Here is a 20,702-nt window from a genome sequence, read left to right as displayed (position 1 = left end):
ATATAGCAGGAAGAGTACAGATTGATATCAAAATGCCCTGCAGGACAAGTTGGGTTTAAGACATTTTTCGAGCCCTGAATAATGTGACTTGAGGAAATTTGTAATCCCAAATTACATCTGGGGACAGATATTGGCTCTGAGCAGGTCTGAATAAATCATGGCCGTGGACATGAAGGTGAGTGAGTTATGTGAGTAAATACTTCACATCACATCTGTCCTATCTCAACCACATAGCAGCATGACACAGGTCGTTAACAGGTCTAGAATAGTGGAAAGATAAACACAGAACCACTGTGCCTTAGACATGTTAAATGTCGAACATTTGAAAAAAACATAACAGTGTTATTAGATATAAGTACACAGCAAGCGTGGTAACATTGGCCTATTGGCCTTTTATCCCTGAGAACTCAACAGCTACAGTGCTACTCAGAGATAAGAGACTGGTCCAGTTTTATACTGTTAAAATATGGAGTAGGAACAGAAGCACTTACTTTGTTAATTTCATGTCTTGAAGAGCACTGAAACAGGAGAGAATTGATTATTATCACAACACTAAAATTTGATGTTTGAAACACTTTTGTTTAGGAAGTTAATAATCCTAATTTAAATGAGCTTATTTCAGTACCAAAACAGCTACCATAACAAACTTTATAAGTTAGTGAGTTACTTTATTATATATTGTAAGCCTATGTTAAAGCATGGGAGTTACGATCATCTTAGCGCTAAAATTGCTTTGTGCAAGTGGGCGCAGGTCTTAGGCATTAGGGTGAAACAACACATCAGTGCAACGGTGCATCGCAAGTTTTCATGCGACAATACGATACACGATGTTTTCTTCTGTGTCAATACAAGACGATACACTTAATATATTAAAATATATTACTTAACTCATTTAATGACCCCCCCTGGAATTATGTACGTCAAATATCGCAAGATGTAATTTAATCAGCATTCCAAGTTCACTACAAAAATAGTAGCACGGAACATGTGTCTACAGGTAGCTTTTCATTCAGAACATGTTTCGAAATATTAATAGTCAATACGTTTCCATGCAATTTGAAGTAAATATGTGTATCGAGATATGTATCGTATCGTTACCTATGTATCGTGACACATATCGTACTGTGACCTTGCTGTATCATTTCATCCTAATTAGGCAGGACAAACTAATGCAATAACTCGGTTGGTTGGTTTGTTGTTTAACGCCGCACTCAGCAATATTCCAGCTATATGGCGGCGGTCTGTAAATAATCGAGTCTGGACCAGACAATCCAGTGATGATATCATGAGCATCGATCCACGCAACTGGGATCGATGACATACATCAACCAAGTCAGCGAGCCTGACCACCCGATCCCGTTAGTCGCCTTTTACGGCAAGCATGGTCGCCTTTTATGGCAAGCATGGGTTGCTGAAGACCTGTTCTACCCCGGAATCTTCACGGGTCGCAATAACTCAGACACCCATGCCCTGTTCTTTTTCCTTAACAGATGCGACACAAAGAACGCCCTACACTCATTGTGATACTAATATAGGAAATCAAACACTTAAGAACATTTCTACCCAGCAATTAATAGTCAAGGGCACTAATATATCAGTTCACAACAAAATCTATAAATTAATCATCCACCATTCTAACACAGGTTCTAATTGTCTCCATTATCAGTTATTAACCAGCAGGCGTGTCCTTCAAAGGAGAAGTTAGCAAACACAAGATGTATCACGGATTTCACGTGGACGCAATGTCACACACGTCTGTCATGTGATACATCTGTGATTGTGACAAGGGGTAGCGTGACACCCTTGAGGGACAACCTGGACATGCCATGCACAAAGCAGTTGAGTGTGATGACTCAGTTTGAACATGGCTTGGATAACTGCAAAAATAACATTCTCCTTTGCATCAAATGATTTTCAGAAAAAGTCATCGTGAGAAGAAGCTAGACACAAAACCAGTCCACAAATATTCCAAAGTAAAGTAAGTTGCATAGCTAACCAACTTCTAATGCTTAAGTGGAGGCCACGGTTGATATTGTTAATGTCAACATCTGACTTAGAAAATTCATTACTTTCTAAAGCCTATTTGAATTTGTTGAGATGTGACCGAACCGGTTGTTGTGTTAATGAGATTCCCATGACAGCATTTTCTCTTGTTCCATTGTGAGATTTATTATCACCATGGTTACCATCAAATGAGAACCAAAATCCATTTACAAATAAAATCTATTTCACATTTAAATTAATCTCAATCGTTACAATTTATAACAAGATAGTAGTAACTCACAAATGCCTCCAAAGATCTATTTTCAAATTGCCCTAAAAATATATATGATCCAAGTAAATTACAAAACATCATACCTTTGAGTCAGTGGAATTGAGAAATCAACAAAACGTGATGAAGGGTAGGCTTCCATTTGCACCATTTCCAGACTCAAACCAGGTATTAACCATTACAAGTGAACACACAACCTACTGCACTACCTCACAGAAACTTGAACCAACAAAAAGTCTTACCTTGGAGGTGAGGGGTTATTGTAAGCTCCTGTGTGTCTGGGATCCATGTCGCCATGGTGACGCATCATGGGGGGTGAGGGGGTGGGTAGTGGGCTGGGTGGGGCCTGCATGGGGTGGGTGAGGGGCCCAAGCCCCATGGGGCTGGGGTTGTGGAGGGGCATCAGGTCACCATTGATCTTGTCTGGCGGCGTCAGGGAGCCTGTCATCAGATGATGGCTTCCATCTGAAATGAAAACCATTGACGTAAGACATTGATAGCTTCATGGTGGAGGATGGTGGCCCTATCACCCAAGGCACAAGAATTTCCTGTGCCAGAACCTCTGATGTCGGGTTTGAATCTTGGTTTGCCCTGCAGGTTTGTCAGAACCATAGCTGTGCTCATGGGTTTGAACAAAGTACTAAACATCCAAGGCCTGTACTTCTTTAGGCTTAACTTCCACATCAAGCTGACACAACTTGATACAACTGAAATACTATCAAAACAGCCTTAAACCCAACTCAATTGACTGTAATTTAAAGATTATTTTCTACTCATCAGAAAAGTTCATCCTTGTGAAGTTAGAAAACATCATGTACACAAGTTGCATCAAGAAAAAAGTCTTCACATAACGGCAGATCAAGTATTACTTGCATTCAAACATCATGGACAACATTCACCACTTATGTAATTACTAAACGTGCCTTTTACAATATTGGAACCAGTCATCAAGAACCTGGCTTTCTTTCAAATCCTACTCTTTTACATATTGTACAAACAGAACTACTGCAAATATCAAGCACTATTAAAAAAAAGTACAATGAATTTCTTGAAACAAATATCAACCATCTTTCAACAACAAAAAAGGAAATTTGATCAAACCTGAACTAGGAATAAAGTCCCACGAGGAAAACGCTGATTGACTGAGACCGCTCCAATCCATTTCAACAAATTTCAAGAAAAAGTTATATACTAACACTCAATCATTATTCCACTGAACTTCCGAATGCTCACCGCAAGGAAATATGACCAAATGAAGAGCTTATTAAAAGCATTGCTTCATATAAATCCAATTGATCCTGTTTGTATTGTCCACGAAAAAAAAAGTACACAGGTCAATTATCTTTCTACCTGGTTTAAATTCTTCACAAAATACTACGACAAAGACGACCTCTGATAAGATCAACGCGATCATTGCATTCCTGGCTCAAAGCAATTAGGCCGAGTGAGAAAATGCACATCTGAAACTTATAATCAATCCCCAGATTCACATCACCCAAAATAAATGTATATAAACACACAACACTGGACACTTTCTCAGAGCAAAATAGTTATTGGACAAAAGCAGGGTTGAACAACGATGCACGCATCTAGTTCCCACACTATCTTCGATTCTGCACACAAATCTCAACGAAACTGCGACAAAAAGACATTGATAGAAAGGAAGAGACAGCTCAGCATTGAAGAGCCATATGGAGAAATTGCGGACGTCAACAAACGCACAAGTCCGCAGCTGCCCTCTCCGATCTCGTACACAAATTTTACCTTCAAGAACATAGTGCTGAAAATCCTCGTAAGGAAAGTCGGACGATGTGGACATCATTTTGACGTTCACTTTACGCCAGTTGTGACACCCTATGCAAACCAGGAGCAAAAATATCTTGTCGATATTTTGTACGGATTTCGATTTTTCGAATGACTAAGTTATCTGCAAAGGGCCAGCACAGAGCAGTGGGTTTATCAGGTATTGACATTTCTGGTGCATCTGGTAGCGGGGCAAATTTTCCCACACCTCTTAGGCCTTCTCCTTGGATACAGTCGTCTAATGCCAGCCATTTACGACAATCTTGGCGGCGTCTACAACCATGCCGTATATCGTGGCTGAGTAAAATTAATTGTCATAATTAAAATCATACAATGGATCGCTGCTTTTAAATGGCCTCCTTGTGGATAGAAAAAGGAACTCCCCCCTATGAATTTTCTCCTAAGCAGTGCTTCCTGATTGATCCTGTTATGGTTTATTTATGAGACCTGCAAGTGGCAGTAATTATAGTTAATCAATAGTTCGTGTTGTTTAGTCACAATTAATACTTGCAAGCAGAGCCTTTGAAATTCTAACGATTAGCTGGTTCACTAGTGGAGAATAGCAAATTTACACTGCATCCAATGGCAGTAATCTCTTCCCGTCCAATGGAGATGCCATCCGCTTGGCGGAAACATAAACCGTCAAAAAAATTATCAATGACTAGAAATTGCTTGTGATAATACTGAAAGATACCGCAAAAAACAAGCATGTGAATTTGAGCGGGCAGAGTTAAAAACATTCAATTAGAGTTTGATCAATAAAACTTTGTTGTTCTGTTTGGGTTATTTCATGTCAATATAATCATAATAATCATAATAATCATAATGTGATAAATTAATTTTTCTGTTATTATTTATAAAAATTAAAATGTTATGATGATAAATGTTTTATTAACATAACAATGAAAAGTGCTCATATTATGAAGAAATTAAAACGGTCAATTCTTTAAATACCAATATATAATCATTAAAATAATTAGCGGGACAGTGACTGGTGTTGCATGGTGGTAGTCTCTTTTGGATGAGAGTAGGAAATATTTCAAAGGAATTTCCTTCTGAACAAAGAAACAATTGAATCTTTCTTAGGCCAGACCTTTCTTTTCGGGGAGTGCTTTTTTTCTGACTTTGATAGTTAAACATTTGGTGGGTATGTCGGGGGGGAAAAGCATTGTAGAGTATTTCTTTTATATTCTTAAAGTTTGATTTGAATTGATAAGATGATAAAAATATATGTGCCTATTTATCATAGGAAACAATTGTTTTAGTCACATAAAAATCTCTTGGATTATTTTTATTGTCAATGTGATATTTACCATTGGTGGTATAAAACATATATTTTCTTCTGAATTTTCAATTATTAAGGTCAGTGGACCCGTGAACCAAGTGATAAAAATTTAAGGCCTTAATTGTATTAACCTTTTGGCAACTTGTTTTTCATGTCAGTCAGTCATACTTAGATGGGCTGGATGTAGTGCAACATATTGAATTATTTTACATTTAGTACCTATTACTTCCAAATTCTTGTTATCAATTCAAGGTCTTACAAAAGGTTTTAATTCACTACAGATTCACAGATGTAAAGATTCGGGTATTTTTATATTGTGGAGTAATATTGATACTGATAACTTGCTCTAGCCTTGCTGTTGATTGGCTTCTCATCCGATGTAATACTGATGCAAGTTTCCTACTCTTGGCACCCACATTAAAAGGTTTCTGGCAAGCAGTCCTTGAGATCATTTGGCCTCCTGTATCCCTAAAACCATCAGTACTTGAATGGAACCTTGTGTAAATTGGACATGGTGCTTTTGTCCTTTTCGCCAATAAGTTAACGAATACACCAGTCCCATACAGTTGTAAAACATTTCTTGTTGAGGATCGAATGTCAAGAGTCCCTACGAACAACCCTTACTAAGTAACCTGGAATAACGGCCTTTTGACAAATCTGCGTTCCCGCTGGCTTTTGAAACGAAGTCCTGGTGGAATGGCAACTCTAAACCTCAAAGCAAAGGGAAATTGTTATTTCCTAGACAAGGGGAAACCCTGATGGTTAGACAAGATGACTTCCTTGGAAAAATATACTTATATGAATATCACCGATGTTTTGTTCAACAAAGACTTCTGAGGCACTTTATTTGCCGGCCCTCACATGGATTACCAGTCCAAGCCTAAATTTACCAGCAAAACCCCTGGTAATTACCGGTGAACGGGATCACTGCAAAGCGACAAGAACAGAATGAATGGATCCTGACCCATGCCAAAATGACATCTGCCCGGTGGGCCATAGAGAAGGAATGTCAATACACTTGGCCACTCTACCAACACGGAGCCTGAGAAACTCACCCTTTTTTTCATCTCTTCAGCACAGTTTTACCAGATGCAAAATGATGTGTCACATACACTTACAAATTGAGAATGGGCTCAAAAAACTTACCCTGCAAGTCTGTGGAACACAAAAAGGAGGTAAGGAGATTTATTTTTTATTTCTTGTTTTAGGATTCCGGCGACATTGTAAACGCCAAAGTCAAAATAGAATAAATTGACTATTTTTTTTACATTTGTTATTGCAGGATAAGGTATAGGAATTCTCTGAACACGTAGTTCTGAATTGTCTTCGAGGAAATTCAGAAAATATATTACAAACTGTCAATTAAGCAATCACACTTTTAAATCTGGAGGAAAATAAATACATTTTCCGACCACATACATTAAATCTCAAGTCACACTTTTTGCAAAAACAAATTGTCTATGAAACACGCTCATGATTTGGGTTGTCAATGGTGGATGAAGCCAGCCTTAAGTTTTTAAAGATATAGTATCTTACTTTACGGACCTTAACACAGTTTTTGAGTGAGTATGGTTTTACTCCGCTTTTAGCAATATTCCAGCAATATCACGGCGGCATACACCAGAAAGGGGCTTCACACATTGTACCCATGTTGGGAATCGAACCTGGGTCTTCGGCGTGATGAACGAACACTTTTAACACTAGGCTACCAGACCTCCCCCACAGTTTTTTAAGTAAGATGTAGTGACAACTAGAAACACAAATAAATGCATATCATAAACAGGTATTTGGCTAAAATGTACCATATTTTCTTGACTACAATGCTCACCCAAGGATAATATGTGTACCCTTCCCCCGTCTTTAGGGGATACAGTATTTTAGGGAATATTTCATTTTAGAGTATTATGACCAGTCAAAAATTACATCAAATTCAGTGAACAAACAGTTAATAACAAATTTGGTGAACAAAAATGTGAAATTTGCGAAAAAACATGACTAGACATTTATAATTTTAATTGTATTTCTGGTTCTGATAAAGATTAGAGATTAACATTACCATGTGATGTTCTCAAAAACTAAGAACAATCACCTGGACACCCATTTTCTCCTAGACGCTCCAATGATTCATTCAAAGATTACTCAATAAAAGTATTTTGATGCAACGATGGCAAGAAAATGCATCTGAAACTATGACAGTTCTAAATACAAAAGTTGCATATGCAATTTATTCATCAGCATGGATGGGCAAATAATGTGATGGCCAAACAGCAGCAAGAAGGTGCTTCGGGATGGTAGTAACAGTCAATACCGGTAGCTTACTGTAACACTAGCCAACACTACTGTGTGCTAATCCCTACTGTTGAACCAGTACTGGTACATTGGCCTTAATGCTAGGCTTGACAAACACGCTGCTTCCCAGCACACATAATAAAGGCTCAAGCCAGATCAGGTTTGAATTCCATATTTATAGGGCTATTTATCATGAAATGTGTTGGCTCACTTCCTCGGATCAATGAATAACTGAATGAAAATCTGGGTATATGTGATACATTTGTCAGAGCAAGGAAGAATTTGGGCAGTTTTTATCACTGTTATGGAGGAGGGAAATATTTGTGAGGTGGTGGCAGGGTGGCAGGGTGGCAGGGTGGCAGAGGGAGGGTGCACACAAGCTTTATTAACTATGAAAATCACAGAAATCGTGTGAAATTCTAATACCCCTGCCACAGCTCGTCCACTGCATAGCTCTGGCCTGTTTACAACCAGTGCTGTCACAGTACATCAGAGTGAGTGAGTGAGTGAGTTGGGTTTAACACCGCTTTTAACAGTTTTACAGTTATATCACGGCGTGTCAGCTTAATGTGGGAGGAAAGCCTGAAGTGATGCAGGTCTCAGACATTTACCACTTCGGTGAAACCCACGAGCATGGGTATGGTGCTGACAAACCTAGAAACATAATCGGGGCGAACCGGGATTCGAACCCACAACCATAGGTTTCTGGCGTGCCCAAGGGACACAACTCTGCACAGCGAATGCCTTAGATGACTGGGCCACGTGTGCCCCTGTCCATTAGATAGGTAAATTGTGACCAGATAGATTTTTCAAGTGAATGCAGACTCTGTTACTCTTATGATGTGTAGGCACTATAGAAGCGACTAGGGGGATCAGGTGGTCAGGCTCGCTGACTTGGTTGATGCATGTCATGGTATACCAATAGCGTGGATCTATGCTCATGATGTCAGTCACTGGATTGTCTGGTCCAGACTCAAATATTTACAGGCCGCCGTTACATAGCTGGAATATTGCTGAGTGAGGCATTAAACGACAAACAACAAGTTGTATGTTTACAGTTATATGATACCGTCTTGCGTCAAGCTCATCAGTGGGTGAGGTGAAACCTCTGCTGACCACACCTTATGACCTACAGACGGATTTACACCCTCCTTTGTCACAATCCGGACTCCACCTCTGCATGGCACTAAGCGAGGGAAGGTGACAGGATACGATCACGAGAACTCCACTCTCAAAAATTATTGTTTGCAAGACAAAATGGACTGTATGCTGCATTCGGATTGCAAGTCTCAAGGATTCATTATGCACACAACTGGAGAGATACATTTTTGCCGACGCGTCAAATCTCACGGTCAATACAGTAGGTACTGCTTGTACTTTCAAATGGTGATGTCAAAGTTGTCATTTTTGAAATCCGTGTTTTGTAAACTTCCAGGCCTATTCCATAATAACTCCTGCCCTTAATGACTGTCTACATTCCACGACCTGTTTCGCCCATCAAGAAGTAGTTGTGGTCACGTTTTCTGCAATCATCATGTCACATAAAGAGACACCATCAACGGAGAAACAGTGGCTTGAAATGTTCATGTTCACTTCACATCAATCGTACAATAGGAATTTACCTGCGTCTATATATATGCTTCACTTCCAGGGGACTTTCAGTAATAAATGTTTGGGGTAGCTAAACATGGAGGTCCCATTCTGGTGACATGAAGGACTCTTCACTTGACTTCATTAATACATGACCACATTGCACATGCTCTGAAGGTTTTTTCGCCACTTTTAGAAATATTCCAGTACTTTCACGCGGGGACACCAGAAATGGGCTTCACTCATTGCACCCATGTGGGGATTGAACCTGGGACTTCAGAGTGACGCTGTGAGCGAACGTTTTAACCACTAGGCTACCCCACTACCCCAGAAGCCTTAAGCCTATCATGGACGTGTCAAATCTTATTTGCCTTGGCAGTCCACTCACATATGAGGAGCCACAGAAAAGCCAGAGGATACCTACCTAGCATACCATGTGACTGATCGGGGATTCCGACCGTCACCGACGACGTAACGCCATTGTGAGTGTTGTGGTAGGCAGCGTGCCCTCCAAGGCGCTGATCCCCATACAACTGCTCCTCTTTAATATAACCATTGAGGGGCGTCACTTTCCCATTGGATAAATCTACTGGATTGTCTATGTTTCTTTGCGCCATGTGGCCATTAAAGCGGCGTTGATTAGTGTTCACACAAGACACCAGAGGGTGCTGGGGTGTGACCATGTAACCGGCATTCTGCTGTGATGTGCTGAAGGCCTGGGCGCCCCGAACGGCGTACTGGACTCCATTCTGTGTGAGAACTTGCTCCTCGAGGTTCAGGCCGTACACACTCTGAAACAACAAATGTCCATATGTTAAAGAACACTGTACAAAACAGGCCAAATACACATATACTTTAAGCAAATATTGTTCCAAGCTGAAGTTCACAAGACATGTTTTGTTTGTTTGTTTGTTGTTTAACGCCACACTCAGCAATATTCAAGCTTTATGATGGCAATCCGTAAATAGTCCAGTCTGGACCAGACAATCCAGTGAATAACATCATGAGCATCGATCCACGCAATTGGGATATGATGACATGCATCAACCAAGTCAGCAGTCTGACCACCTGATCCTGTTTGTCTTTTACAGCAAGCATGGGTTGTTGAAAACCTATTCTTCCAAGATTATCATGGTTGCAGCAATAGAAACTAATTGTCTCATCCATTATGATGATAACATGTAGCTAACTATACCTGTAACATGCTATGACCTTAACTACTGGACAGTTTGGCAAGGACTATAAGACTAGCGCCAATTTCTAACACGGTGGTTGGGAGTCGCCTCCTTTACTCCACTAGCCATTTAAACGTTTGAGCTCGACATCATTCTACAAGTCTGCACTATGACTGCCATTAATAATATACCCTGCAGATGGTTTATCCTTGAATATCAACTTCAACATTTGAAAGAAAAGTATAAAAAATATTTTTTTCTGTTTATAGATGCCAATTTCTTATCACATTCATATAACATACATTCATATTCATATTACTTTGACGATATCAAACTATGTCAAATTTAAGCGCAAAAACTAATTGAAATTTAATTTTTTTTACGTCTAGAAAAGTCGAACATGTTTCATTTATGCCTACAGACTCTTATCGACGGCGATAGCCTCCCTATAAAAAACAATGGATATACAGTCAAGTCTCGTTAATCCGACATCGTTGGTTGCACATGATTGTGTCGGATTAACGAGTATGTCGGATTAACGAAATTAAGTGATTTGTGATCGAAAATCGGACGTCTTAACAACTTGCTTCATCTACTTAAAATAGTCTGTCAGTGCGTGTCAAAACACGGGGTTGTGTACTCGCGGTCAGATGACCACGGAGTACGCTGATCACTGTGTCGGATTAACGAGACTGATTAATGAGTGATTTCGGCAATTCGTGGCAAATTAGGTGTGTCGTAGTCGGAGTGTAAGAATGTCGGATTAACGGGACTAAATAGCACTGAATCAATCGGTTCCCATGATTTGTGTCGGATAAAGCCGAGTGTCGGATTAACGAGTGTCGGATTAACGAGACTTGACTGTATACAACTCTAGTGGAATTAATTACAAATTAATACAAAGATAGAACGATGGTTTTTTAGCATCCTATCATGATGATGGGAGGCACCCTCATTGAAAGTGTCGATATAAATATGGATTAGTGGGTGTGGTATCAAAAACAGTTCAAACAAACATACTGTCAACTTGTTAACTCAAACACTTTTGTGCTACTGCAGGACAACTCAGCCAACGGTAAACTGTCCGTCCGTCACCTTGAGTTAGTGAGTATGGTTTTTGCCGCTTTTAGCAATATTCCAGCAACATCACGGCGAGGGACACCAGAAAATAGGCTTCACACATAACACCCATGTCGGGAATCAAAAACGGGTCTTGGGCCTGACAACTGTCATCTTGACAGGTTTTAAATAATAAGGCAATTGTGGCTGAGAGAATGTTGTCTCGCAGGGTCGTCTAGGTTCCAGCTAGGTGACGCAGCACTCAGCAATATTCCAGCTGTATGATGTAAATAATTGAATCTGGACGAGACAATCCAGTGATTGACATGAGCATCGATCCACACGATTGGGATACGATGACATACATCAACCAAGTCAGCGAGTCTGACGACCAGATTCCATTAGTCGCCTCTTACGGCAAGCATGGGTTGTTGAAGACCTATTCTACCCCGAATCTTCACAGGTAGTGTTTCCTATTTCAGCCTATCCAACAACAGGATAAGGGTAGGTCGGTAGTCTTTTTTGTTGTTCTTTTTTCCATTGAAACATTTATTTGCAGTGTATCACTGAAAGCCTGTTTCCTAACAAATTTTATTTTCAGGGCAAAGACACAGACAGTGGAATAAAATATGGTGAAAGTCAGGAATACGGTAAAAAGGTTTTGGGTCAGTGGGTCCAGATTTGGGTCGGGAATTTGGAAACACATACACACATTTGCATAGTCCGCATAGAAGGACTCATCAGTGACAAGTTTGGTCAGAAAATCTACCTGTCTCTATACCCAACACACAACATCGTTAGACTGAACTAAACTGCAACATGGAGATTGAGAGAGTTCAGTTTGTTTGTTCGTTGTTTAACGCCGCACTCAGCAATATTACCGCTATATGACTGCGCTCTCGAAATAATCGAGTCTGGACCAGACAATCCAGTGAATGACATGTGCATCGATCTCGGCAATTGGCGTAAGATGACATGCATCAACCAGGTCAGCGAACCTGACCACCCTATCCCATTAGTCCACTCTTACGACAGGCATAGTCGCCAGAGATTGAGAGAGGCTGACATACGAACACAAAGGCAGAAGAAAGACACTGTAAACACTGCACCTGCAGTTGGGTTTAAGATGAGGCCCATCTCCTACTTCATTGTCCCTTATACAATACAGAATGACAAATTTGTTAATAAATGGCCATAATAGTTATATCGAAAATCTGAAGGTGCTAAAAAAAACTCGCGCAAAAAGCTATCTTAATTGTTTCTAAAAAGACAGACCTCCCCTGCAAAAATGTTTTGCATACATTCTCTACAAAATTCACTGTATAATTATTTGTGTCTTATCAAGTATGTTATATTATTGCTTGTAGATGGTAAATTGTAAATGTTGTGTACTCTTCCCTATTTGGGTGTTTGTGCAATAAAATAATATTTTCCCAAATACCTCATCTGATAAATTATCTTGGAATTATCAGAGTCTTTGACCTACTGGCTTGCCTAGAACTCCTGATTACATCCTTGCTAGTTTCAGCAAACAAATCACATCAATATTTTACAATGAACTTCATAAAAACAGATATCAGGGACTTATCCCGGATTCCAAACTGAGTACCCTTGGCAGGCAAACTGAGCAAAAATCTTGATATTGTTCAAAACTGGATTTTTAGAAATATTCCTATTTTCGTAAATTCTAAGCAATTGGGAAAGTTTTAATTTGAAAGGGAATTTTTACTGTCAATGGCTGCAGACTGAGCAGGTCTAGATATATCCCTGGATATGAAAAGAACTTCAAACATAGTGGGCACAGACACTCATACAAGCCACATTCACAATATCCACATAAAATCAGGCTAGAAAGACTGGCCTAGTACAAATACTAGGACTAAATACTTGGAGTGAGGGTCTGGAGATTCTGTTTACACTGGGCCAGGAGCCCTGGCTGGTATGTATTGGACAGTGTGATTGACAGTGTAAATGACAGCAATAGACATCTGCGTTAGTATCACACCTGTATCACGGACCCACCCCCACCCCCCACCCCCCACCCCCCCCCTCACACACACCCCAACAGATGGTGGAGCCCATCCAACAATCTCAAGGACAGTGTAGCTTGTTAGATCATGTTTTATAAACATGCTGCCACTATTGTATTGACCGCACCTTCCTATCTCATAGTTACCTTCTGAGTGCTACTACCTTCATAGACATGCTCAGAGATTTTTTTTGAATTGTAAGACCTAGGTTTTACAACTGATATTTTATAAACTGGCCTTTTTTATATAAATATAATGTTGACTTTTGATCGGTTAAAAGTCACAATTATTTTTACATGACATGAACTGAACCTGCGACCTCACATATCGTGGTAAGTTCTGTAAACCAGGGCAGGTGATGAAAGATTTTCAATCTTACATGTCATGACTTTTGTTGTGGGCATGCTGCACATGATCTTTCTCTCGCACGCTTTGATGGATTTCCTTTTATACCGTGACACACTGTATTGTATCACTATAAAGTATCTCTATGTTTTCTTATTTTTGCTAGTATTTCTTGAATTTAGATTGTTCATGAGTTTTGTTTTACATTTTCAACCGAAACCAAGGAGTGTGTTATCCAACTCATGAACCTTCTAGATTCACGAAACACCTCAGTCATGTTTTACCCTCAATGTAGAGCTGGAATGGTGGTGATTGGCACAAAAGTCATGCTTGCACTTTACAAAAAGGCTTTCACTGTTTATATCTTAATAATCCATGAACTTGGAACATGTCAGATGATTTGTTTGTTTGTTGTTTAACGCCTTGCAAAGCAATACTCCAGCTATATCACAGCCATCATGAATAATCAAGTCTGGACCAGACAGTGTTGAATAAGGGTAAGACTTTTTTCAAATATTGGACCTGGCAGCTTTAGCAGTCCTGATATCAAAACACAAATTTCCGAATAAGTAACATTAAACACAACTTCAGGACTTACTCTAGACTAACATTTAGTCTCTGAAATCTTATATTACACAATATCCTTCTTGACTCTAAAAATATATAAAAATTCCCTATGCTGATTTCAGAATAGAGCTAGCTTGAGCTGGCTAGACTTGCTTTTATATGCATTTCTAGATTATTTTTTTTCCATAAAAGAAATATATTCCATGGTCATGGTGCAGGACTAGACTTACTCCAATACAACTTTTGAGCTTTTTGAATTGAAGAAACAGGGCACTATCTATTTGGATGCCCCAACCATTTTGTAAAAGATCTGGCAGTATATTAGCCAATGTATTGAGTGTGTGATGACGCTGGGTGAGAACGACACACCAAACGCCAGGTAATCTGTGCTTATGCCGCCCACTGAAATCATTCTGTAATCATCCTTGCTGATGACACAGCCCATATTTCCTACTGCAGCTAGACTAGGATGTGTTAAGTCCTCGTATCACCTACTGCGATGTTGACTATTTACGTGCCATCCCTGTTTCACCACATCATGCTGAGTAAATTGTTAGCATTGTGCATTGTATTTGCTGTCCACATTGAGCTTATACAGGGCTTGGACAAATTTCAAAACGTTAAGTCTCCGAAATGAAAATGAAGATTTGTCATATTAAACTGTTTTATAATATAATAGTTCCTTAAACAGTTCCTGAAAGTGTGACAAATTATTTGCCAAAGTAATGTAGATGTTGGTAGTTTTTGAATATTGTTTCTTTCAGGGCCTGTATACGAGACAGACAGTAAAGCCTTTTTTTTAATATAACATTGGACAAAGAAATCAAGTTCAGTCAGTTAACAAATCCAAACACTAAAGACAAAAGAGTTTTACTACGACTGGGCCATGGTCTGTCAGGCAACATGAGTGAGTGAGTGAGTGAGTGAGTGAGTGAGTGAGTGAGTGAGTGAGTGAGTGAGTGAGTGAGTGAGTGAGTGAGTGAGTGAGTGAGTGAGTGAGTGAGTGAGTGAGTGATACACAGATTTCAGCAACATCCCTAGACTAACATCTAGTCTCTGAAATGAACATATCGTACAGAAAAAAACCCAGTTGTTCCATTATCTTAATAAAAATATAATAAAAGGGAGCCCAGAGACACTCTTCATTTTCAGATACTGCAGTAGTCTAGACTTGCCAAACATTATAGACTTGCATGGACTGTATTTGATATATTTGTATCAGGGTCTGTAAGACAGTCTACAATATTCCAGAAATATCACGGCTGGTAACACCAGAAATGGACTCCACACATTGAATCCATGTGGGGAATCGAACCTGGGTCTTCCTCATGATGAGCAAACACATTAAACACCAGACGACCCCACTGCCCCAGTCAACAATGGGTGCCTTAATCAGCTATGTCATACTATACAAATATATGAGAATCAGTTCTGTGTATCATGGAAAAATAAAAAAATGATCCTTCTCAAAAGTGGAGTAATATATTTGAATCTTGGGACCTGTAACGGACATGTAGTGAGTGAGTGAGTATGGTTTTACGCCGCTTTTAGCAATATTCCAGCAATATCACATCGGGGGACACCAGAAATGGGCTTCACACATTGTACCCATGTCAGAAATCGAACCCGGGTCTTCGGCGTGACGAGAGAACGCTTTAACCACTAGGCTACCCGACCGCCCTAACGGACATATAATTTATGAGACCTTCATTCTAATCCTTTCTTTTTTCGAACACTGAGAACAGTGACAAAGTAGCTTTACCGACTCTTAGAAGTTACTGTGCTCGGGCATCAGGCAATTGTGATTTGTAACCCCTGTGATGTTGAATTTTTTTTCCAAACAATCACCGACTGTTAAGATTCTTCTTGTGCTGTTAAAATGCATCAACCACTTTACACCGATGCATCACCCAGGTCACACTGATGCAGGATCTAATAGATGAATGTCAATACATGAAAACCCCTGATAAATTTCATATTCAATTCCACCAATTAGACCATGTAGACACTAAAACCAGTAGCATTTGCCAACCTAAAACAAGGCCCCCATTACAGTGAAGCTGACCTTTGATTTATGCACCAACATGGTAGCAAGGAGGGGGGGTAATTGCACAGCCCCTGGGGTGGCGCGGGAACCAGTCTGCCATAACTTGCCTGGGAATGAGGCTGGGACTCTCAGTGAGCTTGTGCAGGGAAAGTTCTCACCATCTAACTAGACTGGTGTGACCTCTGACCTTACCATGTTGCCATCACCGGCTCAATTGATGTGTATGTGTGTATGTGTGTGTGTGAGTGTGTGTGGAGATGGTTGAAAGCTCTCTTCCAGCTCTGTTATGATATGTGGGACATGCAGATGAACACCACCACCAACCAACTGCAGCATGGATATGTCACGTAGATTTCTCACAGCTGTTTCATGTCGCATTTCAGCTGTCAACTAGGTCACTGTGATTTAGCAGCTTTTAAAACGTTAGTCCACCTATTCCATTGTCAGTTTTGTTGTCATTTGTGGGAACGGGAAGGGAAGTCTTTTTGAAGTTGGTTTAATGTTCAGGGTTCCTCTCCATGAGGAGAAGCAGGGCATTCAAAAGAAAATTTAATTGGAGTTTTTAATCAAAAGCACGTCTGAAATTCAGAACCCAGGGTCTCCTCAATCCATTAATTTTTTAACATCCTTATTCAGATCGGTGAGAAGAAAGTGTCAGCAGAGAATGTGAAACAGACAGATTGTGATATGACGCGTAATTTCATTATGATCATCACGATGAGGATCGCGCTCGGATCATTTCAAAATATTGTCATGAGTGATAAATCACAATAATATCTGCCTGAGTACTCATTACTCAGGATCAATAGCAACTGTGTTGTGAAACTTCAGCACTTATCTTTCGTTTAACAGCAAATACAGGAAGGCAACTTTTCACTTCAAAGGATGCCTGTGTATATGCACTTTGAACCTTCAACCTTGAGAACTACTAGACCAATCCTAGACTGGCATATAGTAACCAAAATAAAGGCTAGAGACATTACGGTTTTAAAAATCTTAACTGGTTCCTCATATTATTGAAACTGTTTGTATCTAATTAACCGTTTTCATAATATCAAAATATCCAAAACATTTACAATACAAGGTTCAAATGTCCAAACCGAACAACTTGCTCAATAATATTTCCTGACTGACATTCATTGCATTATTTCCTGTTTCCCATGGATGTATTTGATTGACGCAAATGAAAGTCACGTGAGACTGTAAACAATGTAAACAGTGTAATTTACAACTAGTTTATGGTGAATACATCCTATTGGCACCCTGTTAATATTGATGGTTTCATAAATGTAACTGCAAATGATTATTAGTAATATTAAACTAGAAGTCAGAAGCTAGTTACAAAATTTATTTAATCATGCTAACAATATTAATTTGTTAAATTTAAAATTTACTGAAAAAAAAGAATGAAAGACAATTCAGGTTTGTAGACTGGCACCTTTGTGGCACAGATTGCAGTTTTGTTTAAACATGTTAAATGTTTTCATCATGTTGCAAATAGCCACGTAGTCCAAGGTTTGGCAATACATCTAAATGCTGCCAGTCTTCTTCACCATTGTCAGTATAAAACTAATGTACAGACTCAATATACTAATAGGTACTGACAGGGATCCATTTAGATATACAAAACATGCACCAGTACAACCTATTATTGATAAATGCAACGTAATATTTATGTCTACAAGCACTAAGTGCATGTAAAAAAATCAGATTTTTGTCTGCTAACCAGTACTTGTCCACACAAAATTGATCTTTAAACACCCTGAATACCTGGAGGTTTTACGTACCAAACTACATCACTAATCCCCCTGTTGTGTGTAATTCAGAGACCTGAGGTTTTACTTATTAAGACGAGTTTATGCATCTGTGGGTCAACCTTGATAATTTATGGGATCAGGGTGCAACCTAGTTTTATCTGATGCAACCTAGTTTTATCTGATGCAACCTAGTTTGGTCTGGTGGTGCAACCTAGTTTTATCTGGTGCAACCTAGTTTTATCTGATGCAACCTAGTTTGGTCTGGTGGTGCAACCTAGTTTTGTCTGGTGGTGCAACCTAGTTTGGTCTGGTGGTGCAACCTAGTTTTGTCTGGTGGTGCAACCTAGTTTTGTCTGGTGGTGCAACCTAGTTTAGTCTGGTGGAACCAGCTTGTCATGTCAACATGCACCTGGTGCAAATTATATCAAGTTCCTTAAATAATGCCATGACTGATAACCTATTACAACTAATCCCTTACAGTTACTAATTATCTCAGACTTACAGACAAGTGGTTTTGTCTATCCATCTTAGTAAAGTCATTACTAAAGTTATCAGTCGCCGCTGTATTTCGCAGTCGAGGAATAGTTTGCAGAAATGCCCACTCGATGCAGAAATGTACCTACCTCGCAGAAAATTACTTTTTGTGCAGAAGTCATGCAGAATTTTGCATTTACCTGCCACAGAATTTGTCAAATACTCTGCAGAATTTTAACATGTGAATCAAAAGTTGGTTTTAAATGTGTAAAAGATGCATCAGTGAATTGAAAGTATTATTTGAATTGTGCATTGTACTAGTTAAGTCATTCCAAATAATTATTTGAGATTTTTGTGTTATAAAGTAGACAAATATGGTAGAGTGAGTGAGTTTAAATTTAACGTAGCCTCTGCATTATTTCAGCGATGAAGGATTAACAGTACCAACAATTATCATACATGACACTACATGCATCTTGTATGATAAATGTTCTTAAGTGTCAATCTTTCACCAACCATATATAATTCTGTATGATGTTCATTATTCAGTCTTGATAGGTGAGGTGAAATGGGGTTTAACGTCGTGTCCAAGACTATTGCACTTATATAGCGATGTACATGCACGTGTGTGTGTGTGTGTGTGTGTGTGTGTGTGTGTGTGTGTGTGTGTGTGTGTGTGTGTGTGTGTGTGTGTGTGTGTGTGTGTGTGTGTGTGTGTGTGTGTGTGTGTGGCTGCTTGTACTAGTCCACACTGATGCCGATTTATAGTGCTAGCTCACTGAGATACCATGCCGCAGTTTAACATGAATACCCCACTCAGTCACAGTATACATGGTATACTGACTCCGAGCCAACCAGTCCTTGTTTTAGCCCCTTAATGCCGAGCGCCAGACAGGGTAACAACAAGTACCATCTTTTAACGTCTTTTGGTATGACGCGGTCAGGGATCGAACCCCGGACCTTCCGCTCTCCGTGCGGACGCTCTACCACTAGACCACGGAGGCCGTCTCAGTCTTGATAGACACCGGTGTAAAGTTCTACATGGAAATGTCGCTATTAACTGTCATACAGAAGTTGTTATCCATAAACTCTTGTCTACTTTGTCATCTGTCAACTTCTAAGAAATGCCTGTGATTTGTTTGTGGTATAAGGGAACAAACGATCCCTAAATCGATTTCTAAAACATTTTACATTTTGAAAAATTGTTATATGAAATCAATATCTTGATTTCGTTTGAAGTTTAGTTGACTATTGTATTATTGCTTACCGAAAGTGCATGTCTGTACGTTCACACTAGTGATCTCCAGATTCTCTTTAATAAGTTATTCTAGTTATGCATAAGTGTATCAGAAAAATGCCTGCCACAAGTCAACAGGTGCAAAACAACGAAAATTCGAGTCAACTAAACTTTCAAATTTGCTTGCAGAATTTACAAAAACATGACCGCAGATTGTTAATGTAAATTGGCCGTTGAATACAGCAGGGACTGTGTTATGGCTTGTCATGGTGGTAGAGGTGTCTCGTATATCACTGATAACAGGACCAATCAAGAGACTTTAATCCTTTTTTAGTTTGACATTATTGCAATGAATGCAATATTAAAACACAATGTCAAAAAAACCTCTGAATTTTTAAGCCAAATAATCTTCGGAAAACAAATTTTTTTTAGCTAAAACAATTTTTTCCCCAAGTTGCAGGTCATACGCAGTCTAAAGTCCTATATAACTCCATGCAGCTATTCCACAGTCCTGTGGAGGACTTATTGTATAGTACACAAAGTGAGTGAGTGAGTTGGGTTTATCGCTGCTTTATACAGTATTCGAGTTATATCACAGCATGTCAGCTTGATATGGGAGGAAAGCCGAAGTGATGCAGGTCTCAGACATCTACCACTTTGGTGAAACCCATGAGCACAAGTATAGTGCTGACAAACCTAGAAACATAATCGGGGCGAACTAGGAATCGAACCCACGACTATAGGTCCCTGGTTTGCCTAAAGGACGCAACTC

General features: G+C 39.5%; 1 protein-coding gene across 3 annotated transcripts in view; it reads right to left on the bottom strand.

The window, feature by feature from the left end:
- Positions 1-20,702, bottom strand: part of LOC124151662 (recombining binding protein suppressor of hairless-like) — a 44,567-nt gene that overhangs the window by 15,994 nt on the left and 7,871 nt on the right. For 2 of the 3 annotated variants that reach the window (XM_048385595.1, XM_048385594.1), the window contains exons 2-4: positions 9,664-10,030; positions 2,515-2,737; positions 492-518 (exon numbers count right to left, since the gene is read on the bottom strand). In XM_048385595.1, the coding sequence (XP_048241552.1) occupies positions 492-518; positions 2,515-2,737; positions 9,664-9,922 (509 nt within the window). In that variant the 5' untranslated portion in view covers positions 9,923-10,030. Of the gene's footprint in view, positions 1-491; positions 519-2,514; positions 2,738-4,036; positions 4,170-9,663; positions 10,031-20,702 lie in introns of those variants that run through there. The other variant, XM_048385596.1, reaches the window with a different exon arrangement.

Source organism: Haliotis rufescens, unplaced genomic scaffold, assembly GCF_023055435.1.
Source record: "Haliotis rufescens isolate VD_foot unplaced genomic scaffold, xgHalRufe1.0.p SCAF_6, whole genome shotgun sequence".
Lineage (NCBI taxonomy): Eukaryota > Metazoa > Mollusca > Gastropoda > Lepetellida > Haliotidae > Haliotis > Haliotis rufescens.
Note: the sequence above shows the minus strand (reverse complement) of the source record. Positions and strands in the feature narration are given on the sequence as shown.